Source organism: Mytilus galloprovincialis, chromosome 4 (assembly GCF_965363235.1).
Source record: "Mytilus galloprovincialis chromosome 4, xbMytGall1.hap1.1, whole genome shotgun sequence".
In the NCBI taxonomy this organism is placed as follows: Eukaryota; Metazoa; Mollusca; class Bivalvia; order Mytilida; family Mytilidae; genus Mytilus; species Mytilus galloprovincialis.
Window position 1 is genome coordinate 69,419,343 of NC_134841.1, and position 18,099 is coordinate 69,437,441.

The 18,099-nt window shown below is 32.8% G+C and overlaps 1 protein-coding gene across 1 annotated transcript; it reads left to right on the plus strand.

Annotated features, from left to right (window-relative positions):
* The first annotated feature begins 5,015 nt into the window (after window positions 1-5,015).
* Window positions 5,016-10,232, plus strand: LOC143070730 (ryncolin-2-like). The gene is made up of 6 exons (XM_076244907.1): window positions 5,016-5,138; window positions 5,925-6,008; window positions 6,547-6,677; window positions 7,311-7,407; window positions 8,036-8,200; window positions 9,932-10,232. The coding sequence occupies exons 1-6, from the start codon at window positions 5,033-5,035 to the stop codon at window positions 10,201-10,203; spliced, it is 855 nt and encodes a 284-aa protein (XP_076101022.1). The 5' UTR covers window positions 5,016-5,032; the 3' UTR covers window positions 10,204-10,232.
* The last annotated feature ends 7,867 nt before the right edge of the window (window positions 10,233-18,099 follow it).

An 18,099-nucleotide genomic window follows, 5' to 3' on the forward strand; every position in this document is an offset into this window, starting at 1 on the left:
TGCAAAATCTGGTCACAGACGCTAATAACATTTCCCCGTTTTCTTTCTTTTTCTTTTTGAAAATTACGTACAAATTCTTCCGTTTTTTTATGCAGTGGCTATTTTGCTGGCTATTTAAAATTGTTTATGTCAAGCCGGAAAATAACCCTTTTTCATTACACCGGCGCCCGTGAATAATAGTGAAATTGGTGCCGGCTCTGGAAAAATGAAAACATGTTCTTTGCTGGCTCAAAGTAAGCGGAAGCTAAGTTAAAAACTTTTTATTAAAAGCAAGTTAAATTTAACTTGAAACAAAATTATTTTTGAAGCTAGCTGTATAACATTTTTCAATTTTTGCAATGAGATTTACAACTTTAAAAAAAAAGTTAAAACAAAAAGTTAAAAAAAATCTGAGATTTTATTCATATGCATACATGTACAAAATATATCATTTATTTAGAATGATTGACTTTAGATTTTTTTCAACTTCATGTTTGAAATGATTTCATTACAACAAATGGGTGCTCAATATTTTTTTGTTATCTTGTTATAAATTTTATTTACACTTTGACTGGTAAATGTTTTAAACGATTATATGTATCTCAAATATTATTAGCTGTTTTCCTATTTAACTACTGGTATATCAGTAATTGTTTGATTTATGTTGACAGTTCACATTTTTATAGTACTTTTCAAAAGTGAATGATATAAGAGGTCGGGTCAGAATATGTAAACTACTTTATCATCAAAGGTATAAATTCCAACAAAATCGGTGCTAGCTTAGTAGCTAGGGGCTTTCTTAATCTTACAGTGAGGTAAAAGTTGCTCCTTTTTTGGCTCCGTGTTGAAAACCTCATTGTGACTTTGAGACGAAAAACAGCAATGAAAAATATTTTCCTTTGCTTTTTGTGTTGTTGCTACAATATTAGTATTAATTATACGTTTTCTTTGTCTTATGGAAAATCAAAAAAGCGAAGAAAAAGACAAAATTCAAAGACACACAGAATATTACCCATTTGAAAATAGTGAGAGAAAATATTATGTTAAAGGTGTGACAGCAAATATGAGGCAATTTCAACGACCGAGAATTAACTGAAACGTTTCTCTTTCTTTCAAAAAACATTGTGCCTAATCAGAAGTTGAAAGATTGAAATTGATTTCTTTTTTCAGGCGCAGTAAGTAATGGACGTAATTTATTATGTCAAAAACATGTAGGGTCCGAAATATGAGGACAAAAGTGGCAATACTGAATACATTTGTATATTACATAGTCAACTTTTAATCGCAACAGTAACTATAGTTTGACGATTATTAAAACCTCATGAATTCATTTTGAATGTACATCAGGAACTCTAAACGGGACAAGAGCGAGTGCATCGTCAGATCGGGAAAGTTAATCTTGCAATGCAACTTCGCGGCATGCATGCGCCACAAACCCGGCGTCCTCTGCAACATTAGTTGAATTGTTTTCAATTAGTATGGGACGTCAACTTCAAAAATAATAAATTGTCTTTTATAGATCTAGGTGAACTATCTGTTTCCTATATATAAAATCGCAGTTATTGTTTTCAAAACTTTTAGTGAGGTTGTGTCTCGTAGAATTTAGACCAAACATTACCCTCAAACAGTACTTTGTTCCACATAAATATTAAACAAAACATTCAACACACCCTGACAACGAGATTCTGAGTATAAACGGCTTCCTTGGCAGATCCTTCAAAATTATAGCTATTCCAATAAAAGAAGTAGACAGACACCATCAAATAAAGCTAATCTTTTTTTGAGTTGTCAGCCTTTGACTGTGTCGTGTTTTAACATGTATTGGTTTAAAGGATGCTGCTTGAATTCCTCACATAAGAAGCAAATCAATAAATTCTTCTGTAAGCTACCTTTGTCAAATCTAAACGATGAACTCCAACATGATCCCGAACACAGATACTTCGGGCCAGGAGCTTTTTATTCCAAATTTTGTTTTCTACTATATTCAATTTGCTATTTCAATGCCGTAGCGCATGTTCCTTTAAAGTGAGGCAAATCGCCGAGTGGAGCGAGGCGAAAAAATTTTGTGCCTTTTTTTTTTGGGGGTTCGGGTGCCTGAAACGGGAGAAGGTTATTTCAGCATTAATCTTTATAATAAAAGAAAAATAAAGTTAATCTCTGTTGGTCAACCAAAACTTTCCGATTCTCCTGTGACCTGTACTATCGAAAAGCTTCAACACACGTTCTTATGTTCCACTGGAAGACATGTCAACCTACCTGGACACATTATTCTACCACATTTCAAGTCATTGGTTTGACCTACTGGGGTTCGAACCCACGACCTACCGCACTAGAATCAATGGAACACGCTAGCATACAACCAGACAATGCTTATCATAATAAAAAAAAGAAACACGAACAAAAAAATTTCAACAATACCAAAAATGTATTTCATACTTAAATAAAAATCATGAATTGCCGTAGGCATTAAAGACTTCCATAGAAAAGGCGCTTCATGATTTTGTTTAAATTAATTATAAGTAATTATTATATTTTTGGTCAATGAATTATTTTATCGATTAACACTTGTTGTTCAGTGAGTTGATAGTGTAAACATTGGTATTACTATAGCGTTATCGATTCAAAAATAAACCAAGGAAAGTAATAAGCCAGCATACTTATAGGGGGTGCTTATACTTATGAGTTACCTTTTCATCTTTTTTTCTCTTATAAGAACCCGTCTTCAACCAGTTTTGTAACGACATTAAGATTTGTTTCAATTTTTTTTATTTTGATTTGTATTCGGAACACTTATTTCTTTTACCGTCACCGCTATGGTAAAAGTTGCAATCGCTGATGCAGAGTGGACACACTGTATGTAGTGTGCCGGTAGATAATTTCAAACTTGAAACTCGCATATTTGAAAATGAAAAATACATTATTTAAAAAAATGAAAAAGTTTGGTCGTCGTTTCAAAAGTGAGGCATTTGCCTCATTTGCCTCCATTACGCTACGGCCCTGTATTTTACTATCCACAGCGCCCACTGATAATATATGAAACGTTTAATTTATGAATTTTTCGTTCTAAATTTTATCTGATTATATAAAAAAGTAGTACTAGTAACTCAACTTTCGAGGATGAATATTCCTCAATCCTGTTTATACCATGAAATGGACTAATTCTTAAGTCTTTTTTTTAGCTGGCATACACTGCTTGTGTGACGTATCCTATCGTCACAACCATAGTCAAGCCATTTCAATTTATATCACTATATTTTATAGTGTGTCTTTCTATCTCGTGTGTGATGTTAACATTTTTGTTTCAGGTAAAGGCGAAGGTTGGTACCTATTAAAACGTTTAAACCCGCTGCATTTTTTGTTGCACCTGTGCAAAGTCAGGAAGCTGATGTTCAGTGGTTGTCGTTTTTTGACGTGGTTCATAAGTGTTTCTCGTTTCTCGTTTTTTTTTTAATATAGATTAAACCGTGGATTTTCACTCTAGTAAATTTTGGGGCCCTCTATAGCTTACTATTTGGTGTGAGCCAATGCTCCGTGTTGACTTGACATTGGCCTATAATGGTTTACTTTTACAAATTGTGACTTGGATGAGAGTTGTCTCATTGACACTCATACCACATCTTCTTATATATATTGAAAGAAAGAAAAAAATTCATGCATTATAGTCTTTGTACGTACAAGTAAAACCAATTAGTACTGTGACTTTCTACAACAAACATTTCAACACGTATAGCCTAGCTGCATTAATTGTTTGTGCATAGGTTTTATATTGTGTGTTTTACTTAAACGAGATATAATTTACCTCGTTGTGAATCTTAAACACTGAAGAATAATTTTATATCTAATGAATTTTTAAATAAAGGCAACAGTAGTAAACTGCTGTTCGAAAGTCTTAAATCGATTGAGAGAAAACAAATCGTGGTTACAAACTAAAACTGAGGGAAACACATTGATTAACAATAAGAGGAAAACAACGAAACAACAGAAACACTGAGTTGCAACAAAAAACCAAACGACAATGCAACACGCAGAAACGAACTATAAGATAACAACTGACATTCTTGACTTATTACAGCTGACTTGATAAAACTGTATGTAAATATAAAATGTATTGAAATTGGGCAAATTTTTTGAACAACTCCATAAAGGAAGATGCACAATTAATTTGCTGCGTACTTTTGAAGGATCTTAAATTCATAGAATCGCGGATCTGTACCGTGTACCATGTAAATTTAGCTGAAAATTACTCAGATCTAAAGTTTGAAAAAAAACATCCGCAAAACAAAAGGAGAAAATGTCCATGGGACACAGATGCACCAGCTTGCAAATATACGTCAAATTCAGAATTTTTCCTGTACATATATTAAAGGGACATAAATCGAGAACAGTGAAAGAAACCCCATCCAAATTCAAAGCAAACTAAAGTAACGGGAACACACATTCTGCAATTTTTCCATTTATAAAGGGACATTACTCGAGAACGGCGAATGAAACCGCCGCAATCCAAATTCCAACTATATGTTTGTTATGTAACCAGAAGCATTGTTTATAAGATTCATACCATTAGGTTGAGGCAAACCAAAGTTATAGAATGGAAAACAGTTGCGGGACATACGGACATACGGACAGACAGACGCGAACAAACAGATGGACATCGGTAAACCTTAATACCCCTGTCATCTAACACCGGGGGCATAACAATCCTTAGGCAATTTAGTATGTGTACAATCATTGTGTGGTATGATATTTTCGATTGTGTGGTTTAAACCTGTAGGACCCCAGTACACAAAATAGATACCAACTTTACCAACTTTTCTCCACCCTTCCGAAATAGCAAAAATAAAAACCAGCATTTTAACTCTTGCAACACAGCCAAAAATGTTCAGTAATGATTTTTTGTCGAATTCACCAAATTTCTTGGAAAATCTGATTTTTTTTTATTTTATGAACTTCCTTGCTACCACCTGTTGCCTTTGTTATATCACGCTATCATATTTATAGCTTATAAAGTATATACATTGGTGTAGCTTGTATGTTTGCATATACATCTGAAAAAATGGGCAAACAGTTTTTGGTTTCAAGTTTGTTTGCTTCTCTATGTGTGTTAGTTGCATCTCATACTATTATCAACAGGTCAAAGATTACATCAACATCAGATTCAGGTAAGCTTTAGTATGTAAAGTTCTGAAGGGTCAAAGTTGTCGAAAAATAGTGAATGCTTTTATGAACAACATTTACAAAAACCAAACAACTTCAATAGAACAAATTGACGTCAATGTAAGATTTGGTATTGCCGATATTTTTAAAACATAAGTTATATGATTAGGTTACTTCATTATTTTCTGGTGTTTTTTTTAAAGAATGGTTGAAATTTTAATCATTGTAAATCGTGTTTTGAGTCTAAGATCATACACTGTGAACTGGCAAAATAATAAAAGTAGCTGACAGGAAATTAAGTGTTATATGTACCTGCCCTTGGTGACTCCTGCATATGAACAACAATACTATTTGTTCATATGCATCTGCCACGAGGAAGAACTTAACTCAAAAGCTTTATCTTTAATGGATGTGGTGCTGCTTCTGGTGCATGTTCAATAAACACTCAGCATACTGGTGTATGTGACTACATGTATTATTAACTCAATTTATATTTCATGGTTTTTGTCAAATTTATTTCTATTTTTATTTTCTTGTGTATTGTATATTACAATTGTCTGATAAAAAAATCAATGTACTGATTTTAATGGGTCCACTATTGGAAATAAAAATTATCTTATCTTTATCTTATCTCTTATCTTATATAACTTTTTTACGTTAATTTTTTTCTCACAGAAATATATGTCTTGACTTTTGTATAACACTGTCTAAGTAGATACTTTTGGAACAGATTTTATCAGCAATGTACATATGCAGAGAATACTTTTAAAAGTTTGCCTCATAATTTATAGGTGTTTGTTTCTATGGAGCAACTGCAGAAAGAGTACTAAATATTTTGGCAAATGGGAAAAATAGACACCTGGTTCCTCCTTCAGGTTTGAACTGTTATTAGGCATTATGTTTTCATGCGTTCAATATATATATATACCTGTAAATCAATGAAAACGGATTTTATAATATAACTGATCTTTCTACGAAAAAATACACGGAAACTTAACCTGCCTAGTTCAAACGTTATCATCTGATTTATGTGTACTAAAATGTGTTATCACATCATTCAGCAGATCTGTCGTTATGCACACGAGTTATCAAGCATTTAGATTTATGCCAATTCAAGAGGTTACCGGAACCACTATTCTAATTGCTCAAAATATTCATCAATCCAAATTTTAGGTTTTTAGTCCAAACAAATATATAAGTATATAAGTATTCAAATGCGCATTTATATCGTAGTATGTCAACTTTACAAACAACATATGGTCGATTTGGAGCTTATATTGTACAGACGTGACTTGTTAAAGATCTATGTTGACCTCGAAATGTCTTTTTTCTGATTTCTGTGTCGTGTGGTTGATGTCTAATTAAATGATACACTTCATCATTACTCATCATATATTTTTTTTTCAATTACAGTGCGGAAACCGAAAGACTGTTCAGATTTGGATCCTAAACATGACCACAGTGGAGTATATAGAATATATCCCACTGCAGGACGAGGATTCAATGTTTATTGTGATATGACGACTGATGGAGGACGCTGGACTGTAAGTTATTGTCAATGATTCGAAGCTTTGTCAAAATTGGCATAGCTAGTAGTCGTCATTTGAGATCACCTGGGCACGCCCGAGCTGATCTCCATAACCTAACCATCGCTATTATAAATCACACATCAACATCAATATTGAAAAAATTGCCAGAGTATTGATTCGTTAAAATTTGTATGACAATCAAGATTATTTCAGTTTCCTACCACATTTCAAGATAATATTCATTTAACATCTAATTGATGAAGGACATCAGTTATCAGAAACATTCAACATTAGTTTATGATTTTATTTTGTTTTGGTAATGTTAGTACCCTTTTAGACTTGCGTTTTCATCATATTTTTTCATTGCTTTAGTATTAAACATTGATAACGCTATAGCTTGATTAAGGTTCCCGTATTTGAAACACACTTAGCATTTTAATTGTTTTTCGTCTTATGTTGACCATATTGAAGCAGTCTGATGATATCGCTTAAACTAAAACGTCGTACTAATGTGGCCTTTTAACTCTTTCATTCGATCGTCGCCGATGAGTCTTTTGAAAACTAAACGTGAGTCTGGTGTACACAATTACAAACCTGGTATTTTTTATTGTCATTTTTTTCTTTCATATATACATTTATCTTTTTAAGGTTCTTGTCAGACGAATGGATGGTTCTCAGAATTTTAATAAAAACTGGGTTCAATATGAAAATGGCTTTGGAGACCTCAGCCGGGAATTTTGGTTGGGTAAGCTTAATGAAATATATTATTAGTGAGTTTTTTAAACGCTTATCTTCTATGTATAGACTTCAAACGTTCTTATGAGATACATGAATGTTTTAATTCATATCAATACTTTTTAAGTTACCAATATTGCCGTTTTTGGTAAAAAAAAATAGCACTTTGAAAATTTCCTTATTTAGACGCGCTTTTTTATTACTTCATCTGGAACTTTTAAACTTACGTTTTGAACTGTTGTCGATTTGACACATTCCCAATTTCCATTCTCAATTTTATTAAGCATTTGAAAGTCGGGTGTGTATAACTACGCAGAACAATAAGGAGTTATCTGACTAAAAGGGACTTGAAAGGCAAGCCAATTCATCTTAGGTCAATTTTGCACGAGCGAGTATTTTTTTTTTGTATGGTTCAATAGTTGAATATTCTACATTTCAAGGAACATTTAAAATGGTTTACGATTAAAATAATATACAAATATTCGTAACTTTAAAAGTACAAAATTTCTTTTTTCTACACAAAATACTTCTTCTAAGGGATCGTTCACGAATTTCGTCAGATTGAATAGGTGTATTGATAAAGCATTTATAAAAGTTATATATGTGTAGTTGTGATGAATTTTCCTAAATACTTGTAGGTAACAAATATCTGAATATACTGACATCCATTGGAAAAACGGAAATGAGGGTCGATATGGAAAATTTTAAAGGAGTGAAGAAGTATGCCAAATACTCAACATTCAAGGTTGGAGATGCTGCCTCGAAGTATACACTGACAGTTGGTGGATTTTCTGGGAATGCTGGTAAGAATACAAATGAGTCAGAGTTTTTTTAGATTTCGAGTTCATATTGTATATAGAAACAGAAAAAGAACATGAATCACTATATATATTGACTGTTAAAATGTGTAGGTCTTCCAACTATTTATTCTGATCAACTCTGGTTGGTGATTTACATTTTTTCTTTTTCATCACGAGGTTTTCAAGAGTACACACTTTTTACAAATAATTAATTAGACAAAAGCGAAAACGTTAAAAGAATTCCTGGGGTTTGTAATATTCTAATATATATTTTCATTTCAACAGTATATGTCATTATGAATAGAAGGATACTACTCAATCATGTTAATGACATCGTAAAATCAGAAAAGTCATGTCTATAATATTAATATATGTAAGTGACAAGTTCTTAATCGGCTTTAATGGATTAATTCATGCGAAAACCCGGTTGAAATAGAACAAAAGAATCGAAGCTCTTTGTTGGAGAAGGCGATAAATGCTTACTGTAATGTTTACTATAGTAACAAAAATTTTAAAAGTTAATAGAAACAAATAAAACAACAATTTTCTTCTCGGTTACGAAGTGTTTTATTTAAAAAAAAACACCATTTGCATAAGTTTTCAATTTATTTAAGTACATAGTTAAGCAGAACAAATAGATATCAAGTCAACGACAAGGGTATCTTTCAAGTTGGATGTAGAAAATGCATAACCTTCGATTTTTTTTTTAAATTTACCATGGACGGAAAACATATCAATCTATTAGTTCAGTAATTTTCGTGTCTGCCCTTCCATTATGCGACTCAAGAAAAAATGGGTAACAATTGTATCGAAAAGAGAAAATTGAGTGCACCTTTTTATGTTAGGGCGTGTTTTAGTTGAATATTTTGTCTTGATATTGTACAAAAAAGAATATTTCATACATAGTCTAGCTTCAGATTCTATCATTTTTATATATTTAAGCTACAGGTTGACTTTATAATATTAAAAAATCACAGTACTAAAAGATGAAATATATGGGTCAAGTGAAATATCTATCTAATGAATCACAAAAACAGAGAAGGTGTGTTCGAATAGCTATTTTTTTTACTGAAAGAACTTGACGACAGTCTTTCAAGTTGGATGATGAAAATGCATATCTTCGAAAAATTATAATTTTTTGTGTGTGAAGACTAGAGTTTATAGTCTTCAACCACTAAAAAAATCTAGTCTGCCCTTCCACGAAATATTTAATTAGATTTTTTTTTTAAATGTTTATGAATTTTCGAAAATTCCACCTGACAACCGATCAGACAATAGTTAAGTTGAATCAATGCAGACAAGATCATTAACTGATGCTCATTAGCTAGTTGATACATTTGTCTTTTAAAATACAACTGACATATAAGGATCGTAATGGTGCAATGTGGATAATTTTATCGGTTTCCGAGAGCAAAATTGGCAGCGCGTCATCCCTACAATGGCTTCCATTTCTACGATTGTAAAAATGAACTGTCGCAGTGGCAGATCCAGGGGGAGGGTTCCGGGGATTGGAACACCCCCTTTTTTGGACGATCAATGCATTTGAATGGGGATATATAGTTGGAACCCCCCTTTGTCCTGGGTTGGGACCCCCCCCCCCCTTTTCAAATGGTTGGATCCGCCACTGACTGGCGTAATGGGGAGATAATTTTGACGAAGTAGGATCCTGACTGAATTATCAAAGGAAGACTACAAAATTTCTGACAATCAATGTGTTTTACATTACTATTCCAGGTGATGCTTTTGCAGCCAGGCAGCACAACGGAAAAAAATTCAGCACACCTGACCAAGACAATGATATTTGGCCGAAAAATTGTGCATTATGGGAAAATAGAGTTGGCGGTGGTTGGTGGTTCAGTAACTGTGATCATGTCTGTTTCACATTATCCTACGCAAATAATAAGCAAGGTCTGACTGGAGAGGCGCTTATTCAATGGCAAACATGGAGTGGTTCCGCATATACTCTCAAATATGCAGTCATGATGATACGAAGAGTTAACTTATGATGAAAAATTAAAGATAATTTAAAATTTGATCTGATTTAGTATTACTCTTTATTGAAGTTCGTGTATTTTGATTTAAGTTTCAAAAACTTAATCTGTTAAATGGCTCTAACAATCGATAATGAGTAGGATACAAAATATGCTCTGCGTTGCATAACAAAATAAGTGCAAAATTATCTCTTTAATAAATCAAGTATCACCTTTACGTACTAAATATTCCCAAAATGATTATTTGTTTATCATAAGACTAAGACAGTATTATCAGCTAGTTTTACACCTTCGAAAATTCAAAATTCCCTAAGAACGTAATTAACCAAAGAAATGTTCCATGGAAGTTGATCAATATAAATAAGTTAACCAGCGCTGTAAAACAAAAGCATTATCTTGTGTGGCGTAATCAATTCCATCTAAGATTTGATGGTCAGTTCTTAATCAGTTTAATGACCTTTCATCTTGTTTAATGTGACACTTTATACGATACTTTAGTTGCACAGTTGAACTGCAATAGTTTATCCAAATGATCTAAGACCATTAATCAATGCCTTACATAAATTAAGAACATGTTTATAGCTGGATCTTGTGAGAAACTTTATGTATTGGTCAGATATATGAGAGTAGTAGCTTGAAGTACCAAGTTGTATGTACGAACGTTAATTGGAAATTATGATTAAGAATATTTATTATACATGTACTGTTATATAAAGATTATATATATATGATTAAACATGTGAACATTAAATGGACTTCGTTATATAGACAGTACTAAGTGAGCTTACGGAGAAACTTTACAATAACTAGTTCCCTATGTAACGGGCAACATGGATTACGATCCCGGACACGTAGATCCGAAATAATGACATAGTTCCTAAAACACACACAAAAAGCCCCGTTATATCTGGTGGAGGTACCCGTGGTCAATATGTCAGTAACCGGAGTTATGATGTGTCTGAAATCTGGACGAATTACAAAGTTATCATGTGTTTTGGCGTGTGCCGAAAACAGAAGCAGTTTGGGCTTCCGTTCAAGAGAAACTATAGGATAACTGAAGTGAGAAATGTATGCCACGGAGAATTGAGTTAGGATGACTTTGTATACATATTAATGTAAGTGACTTGCTGTAAATATTTGTGAAACTTTTGTGTCTGTCATTTTGTTTCCTTGGTTTTATGGAAACGCATTATCCTCGAACTTTGAATAACATTAGAAGAACGCCTGTGAGAATTTTTAATGAATAGAAACCTGAGATGACTCGAGATGTTACAACAGACTAGCAGTAACGTGTATATCGAAACTTTTGTGTTGGTGACAATGTGTATATATGTACAATGTAAATAACAGAATGGACTGGCGAATTCGTCGATCCGAAACCGGTAAAGAACCGTTATAAATGACAAATTCCTGATGAAAGATTCGAAGAAGTGGCTCCGCACGTTCAAACCGAAGAAGTCATGTGGACAATATTTTCATGTTTGTAAATAACTTTAAGTTTTCATAAATGTTTTTATCCATTCAGAATGTAGTATGCCTAGGTTTAGTTTTTTTATTGTATTTTTTATTTTTTTTTGCATTTTATTTTGTATTACACATGTTTGATTAAGCTAATTTAAAATCTCTTGTTATTACGAGAGTGGGCGTATTGGGTGTAGTTAAGTTAACCGAGAAGGGTTGCTTATACTAGTTGGAGGTTCATGGGAGTGTCCATGTGAAGATGATTTACAGTGTTGGTAGTTCTATGGTGATACGGTCACATAGAAGTGAAAATTGCAGCTAATGAGATGCTGATTTTCTGAATTGGATTGCCCAGAGATAATGATTAGTTGATTTTAATTGATGCTTTTAATTATTTTATCGTTTCGTTTACGCTTGGATTAACGGTCAAAATTCGCGATTAGACCTTACCATAATGTATTTGAATAGATTAATAATTGTCAAACTTGTGTTATATATTTTTATGATTTTTGTTTAGTGCCTCTTTTGTAGTTATAAATATCAAGAGTTTGAAGTTGAAAGGATAATTGTTAATTTAGATTTTAAGATTAATCTTTTTGCAAGTTTTCCACAACTTTTCACGACGTAAATTGATAAATTACATGGTATAGCAATTATCATTATTATTAGTTTAGATTTTTTAAGTAGTTTTAGTTAAAGAAAAAATTTATTTTTTAATGTTCACATTTCCTCCCCTTATCTTTTTACTTTGTGTAATATTTTTGGTATGATTTTTTTTAATTCGAGTGAAAACGAATTTTGTTTAGCGGGGAGTGATGTGGCGTAATCAATTCCATCTAAGATTTGATGGTCAGTTCTTAATCAGTTTAATGACCTTTCATCTTGTTTAATGTGACACTTTATACGATACTTTAGTTGCACAGTTGAACTGCAATAGTTTATCCAAATGATCTAAGACCATTAATCAATGCCTTACATAAATTAAGAACATGTTTATAGCTGGATCTTGTGAGAAACTTTATGTATTGGTCAGATATATGAGAGTAGTAGCTTGAAGTACCAAGTTGTATGTACGAACGTTAATTGGAAATTATGATTAAGAATATTTATTATACATGTACTGTTATATAAAGATTATATATATATATGATTAAACATGTGAACATTAAATGGACTTCGTTATATAGACAGTACTAAGTGAGCTTACGGAGAAACTTTACAATAACTAGTTCCCTATGTAACGGGCAACATGGATTACGATCCCGGACACGTAGATCCGAAATAATGACATAGTTTCTAACCCACACACAAGAAAGCCCCGTTATATCTGCTGCAACACTTCAAATCAGTTTTATTAGACCTTTTCAATAACTATAGACTGATTAATGACAACGATAGTTTACAGGTGAAATAGAAGTTTGCATCAAATATGCAAAATAATTCAGAAATAACATAACATATAAACATTCGATTTAACAATATTGTTTTCAACGTTTATTTGCAGGTTTCTATACAAATAATTCACATTCGATTGGATTTTTTTTCTTTTTTGTTATCATTTTCTTTTTTGTTATCATCATTTCTATATGATTATAAAAATCTAGATATGCGAGTCTTTGGAAGACTGCCGAATATCTCGGTTTTGGATTTTCCTTTTTATATCTCTTATTTTATTATCTTCCCACAACAAAATAGAGGATATCATATTGTAACGCGACTATTCGTCCGTCAGTTCTAGACGTGTGGCCACTGTATATCCTGTTGTTCATCCAATCGTCGGATCATTTTCAGAAAATTGACGAAAAGTCGACCTACCCTGTGTTTATTTTGGATAATTTGAACCAGAAAAGCTCAACAGGAAGTTCCAAAATACTTTTTTCCGTCTCAACCATTTGGTTGAGATTATATTGTTTACCAGGCGTGATTTTACTGTTATATTTATTCCAGTGGAAATAATATTCCAGAATATTGTTTCCATTTGGAACTTGTATTATGAAGGAACTTTTATTCTGTGACATTTGTTTCAGTACATTTTACCGGAAAGTTAGATTTTTCTACTTAAGAGTCCAAAGCCAATCAAACTATTTTTGCGTTTAAATTATACACTATATTATAGGTTTTAAAAGGTATGTCTGAGAGCTCTTTGTTATACTTTTATTGTCCTCTATTTTACAAGTCGCTTGAAGACATACGCTACTAGTAGAGTCTCTAGTACACTTGTCTTGCTTTGCGCAATTTAAATAAATATTATACAAGTTGCTTTCTTTAAAAAAAGAAATGCAATCGTAAACCCAAATGCTTGTTTGGCATTATATATATATTAGATAATTGTTTAATAAAGATGTAAAAATTGTCTTATATTACTTTTGTTGTGCATAAGAATTAAAAACTGACATTGCCTGTTTACTTAATGTAATACCGGCTTCACACATCAACGTATAGATCCGACGTACGTTGGCCGTGGTAAAAAAAAATCATGCACGCTACCAATACGCTAGTAATTTTGATGCATTCAACCTGTCAATCATATCTGTATCGTGTGCACAACGAGCTTAAAGTGTGTATTGAGTGTGCGTAAAGCGTACCTAAGCGTTTCGCCTAGTCTTTCTATATTCCCAACTGCAGGTCTGTCTATATGTGAATGTTTGTCAATAAGTCTGTCACATTCGCCCGTCTGTTTACATGTTTACCAGTCCGTCTATGTCCACTGGTTCGTCTACATGTTCACTGGCTTTGAAATAGCTTTCGGTAAGTGCGATTATTTCAGTGATTTGTGTCTATTGTTTTTATGTAAGTGATCATTGTGCACCGTACCCATATTTTTAGGGACGCGAATTGCAACTGATATTTTATAGTTTTTTTTTGCGATGTGTTGTCCTTAAGGTTTGGTTCATTTGGGAGGGTTGGGTTTATGGCCACCTCATTGTTTATGTGCCAATGCCCATTCTAAAGCCAGGAACATGTAGTACAGCGGTTGTTGTTCATATGTCATGTCGGTCAATTTTTTTTCGTAAATTATTTTGTTATCAATAAGGCTGTTTAGTTTTGTTTGATTTTTGTTTTTAAATCTTAATGGTCGGGGCATTTAATAGCCGACTAAATAGTGGTTTATTTTTATTTTTGGAGGCCGCTCAGTGGCCTTTAAAGACTTACTACCACGTCATTGTAACTCTGGTTGGTACTTGTATCATTAGTGCTGGACCATGGTCGATCCTATGCACCTTTGAGGCAGGCGGGATATTTTTGTAGATCTTGTACAGCTCAAACTAATGGGAGTAGTTCCTGTACTTCTATGTCTAGTCCCATGTTGCATGGTTGGAGAGGGTGTAATATCTTCTGTAGGTTTGATGAAGTTTCACCCGTATCGGACTTCTTCTCCTGAATGAAAGCTTTAAGGCCACGAGAATTTTTGTATGCAATGTGCCCTTAACGTGTCTCAAACTTATCTGTAGCGTTTTCAACGCTCGTGTAGCGTGTATACTAAAAAAAAAGTATTATGTGCGTGCAGTTTACAGGTATACGCTTGACAAACGCTTGAGCTGAATGACATTTTTTATGTTCCATTAAAATTTTCCTGAAGTAAAAGCGTTCACCAAGCGTATACCTTTGCATTTCGACGTACTTCAAACTTATGGAACGCGGGTTTAAACGCTTGCGTAGCGTTCCTCTGGTGCGCAACTAAGTTACGCATACGATGATACGGACTTTGTTAATTTTCTTTTTTGACTAATTGTTTTACATTGTCATTTCAAGTATAGCCGACTTGCTTTGCCTGTTGTTGAAGGCCGTACGGTGACCCATAGTTTGTAATTCTGTGTTATTTTGGTTTCTTGTAGACTAGTAGTTGTCTCATTGACACCAAACCCTATCTTCTTTTTTATATTCGATATCTTATCGCCGACATGGTTAAGTCTGCTAAAAATGCATGCATGATTCATTTTTAGGTTATCAGTCGTAATTAAAGTGGCACATTTAATTCGTTGTTTCATTGCTTGAAGTATCATTTCTTACATCTGCATGGTCGAATGTGTATTTTTTTAAAATAAATTTTAGATTTAGAGTTTCAGTCACGGTTATTTTTTCCCCCTTCATATTGAATATCTATACATTTTTTTGTACTTATCAGTCGCATTTTAATGACGAAAAGGATTCAGAGGTTATTATGTGACCTCCTTGTTTTTAAAAAATGTAAATAATGTTGCAATATTTAAACAAAGAAAATAACTTTAAATGTGCAATATTAATGAAAATAAATACGGACATAACTTTCATAATTAATTTTAACGTTATTTTCAATAAACGATTTTTTTTGTTGAAAAATCCTCGTTTTTACACCTATTTGAGGCACGTTTTTTATGATTATATTTCAATGTCCTTGGTCTATCCAAGGAGGTTATATTAGAAAAAAATATTCTATAACCTCCTTGGTCTATCCTAGACGTAAAATTTCAAAAAGTGCTAATACTTTTTTTAAAGATTTTATTTTTAATTGTTCACGTTCAAAATATATTTTTTTTCATATTCAATATCTATTTAATTTTATTTTAAATAACCATTTTTTTTTTATTAAAGTTGCAATATAACCAAAAAAAAAATAACTGTAATTTAATCATATGCAAGAAAGACTTCCCTTTAATTTCAGTATAAAAAAATAAATAGCTTGCTTTTTACAACATGTACATCTTCACTAAACGTAAAATCTAAAAATATAAATGCTACTAAAGCTCTTTCTAAAGATTTTATTTTTAATTATTCTCGTTCAGAATATAAAGCGCATTGTTTACATGAAATCTTATCTCATATCTAAACACAGCTGGTTACATCGTTTGACTAATTAAAATACTACGCATGTAGGTTAATATTAGCAGCTTGTAATCGTGTGCAAGAAAATATTATATCATAATAAATTTCAGATCATACGTAAAATATCTCTATAGCAACTTAAGATGCTAATGCATATTCAACAGATTAGTAAGCTATTGCGCATGCATTTGAAAGGTAGTCATAGCCATTGCGCATGTATTTGAAAGGTGTTCATAGAAAGAACAGAAGTGTTCCGAATAACATCCGGTGTTCCGATAGACTACATCACTCGTCCAATATATACTGCGTAAACCCTCAGGGGTTTACGCAATAAGGCAAAAGGGACACAAAACATATGCTACTAGTAAAGTTTTTAGTACACCTGTTTTGTTTAAATAACTAAATAAATAAGGATATAGGGCATGCGCTACTAGTAAAGTTTCTAGTACATTTGTCCTGTTTAAATAACGCCAAAGAGGAAGATTAGTTAAAAGACATACACTACTAGTAAAGTCTCTAGTATATTTGTTTTGATTTAAATAGTTGAGATAAGAATAAGGGTTTCAGGACTATACTGCTAGTAAAGTCTCTAGCAATTGTCTTGAAGTAAATAAGAAAACCAAATTACGGATAAACACTATTTTGAGTAAACTTTGATATAAATTATATGGCATATACTGCTAATAAAGTCTCTAGCACAATTGTCATAATAGCTTAAATTTGTATAAGCTGAGATTAACTTATTTTCTCTTTATAAAACTATTTGTACATTCATTTACAAGTAAATATTTAAAAACCTGTAGATCTGAGGCATAAGCTCTAGCACAGGGTACGCTAGCACACTTGCCTATCTAAATGTTATACACTTGATAACGCTCTAGCACAGGGTCAGCTAGCACACTTTCTGGTGTATTAAACATAATTAACACATGACATGGGTAAAATCTCTTTGTTCTTACTGTGCTATAATCTGAATAATGCACAGCTAAGGTGTGCATTAACTACCTCGGATATACTGCACAGTTCAAATCTATTTTTACCTTTAGGGGCGTTTCCTGGATTCTGAAAGGGGTGCGACATGTATTGTACAAAATTAAAAAATATCAACGATTTTAGCGAGTCTAAAAACGTTTTGCTCTCTAATTCAAGGATGAACAGCCTATTCGACCCCTCCCCCCCCCAAAAAAAAAAAAAACAACAAAAAACAACAAAAAAAAACAACAAACAAACAAACAAACAAACAAACAAACAAACAAACGAATCCGCCATCTGACTTGAAGTTACAAAAAAGTTGATAAATTAAACACTTTGTACAAACATCGTAGTTTCAATAAGAAAAAATGACGGATTGATTGTTGATGTTTTAACGTCACTTTTAAGCGCCACATTTCGGCTATTTCGAGGCGCCCAGTTTTTATTAGTAGAGGCAGCCGGAGTGCCTGGAGAAAACCACACACATTTGATAGGAAAACCGACAGTCCTAATCAATTAATATTGGAGTCGAAAACCCCAGCACGGGCGGAGTTTGCCCTGAAACCCTCAGTGTTGACTGTCTAGTGAATACTGTAGAAGAACTACTTAGAATTCTTGGCAAACGAGGCCCCTGATGAAAAAAGAAAGGTTTCTCCTTCCTTTTTTATCATCTAA

Bases quoted from the DNA above. Each gene is read 5' to 3' on its own strand.
- LOC143070730 (XM_076244907.1), top strand. From the start codon at position 5,033: ATGGGCAAACAGTTTTTGGTTTCAAGTTTGTTTGCTTCTCTATGTGTG. The intron at 5,139-5,924 runs GTAAGCTTTAGT...CATAATTTATAG, and splicing joins TACATCAACATCAGATTCAG to GTGTTTGTTTCTATGGAGCA. The intron at 6,678-7,310 runs GTAAGTTATTGT...TATCTTTTTAAG, and splicing joins CTGATGGAGGACGCTGGACT to GTTCTTGTCAGACGAATGGA.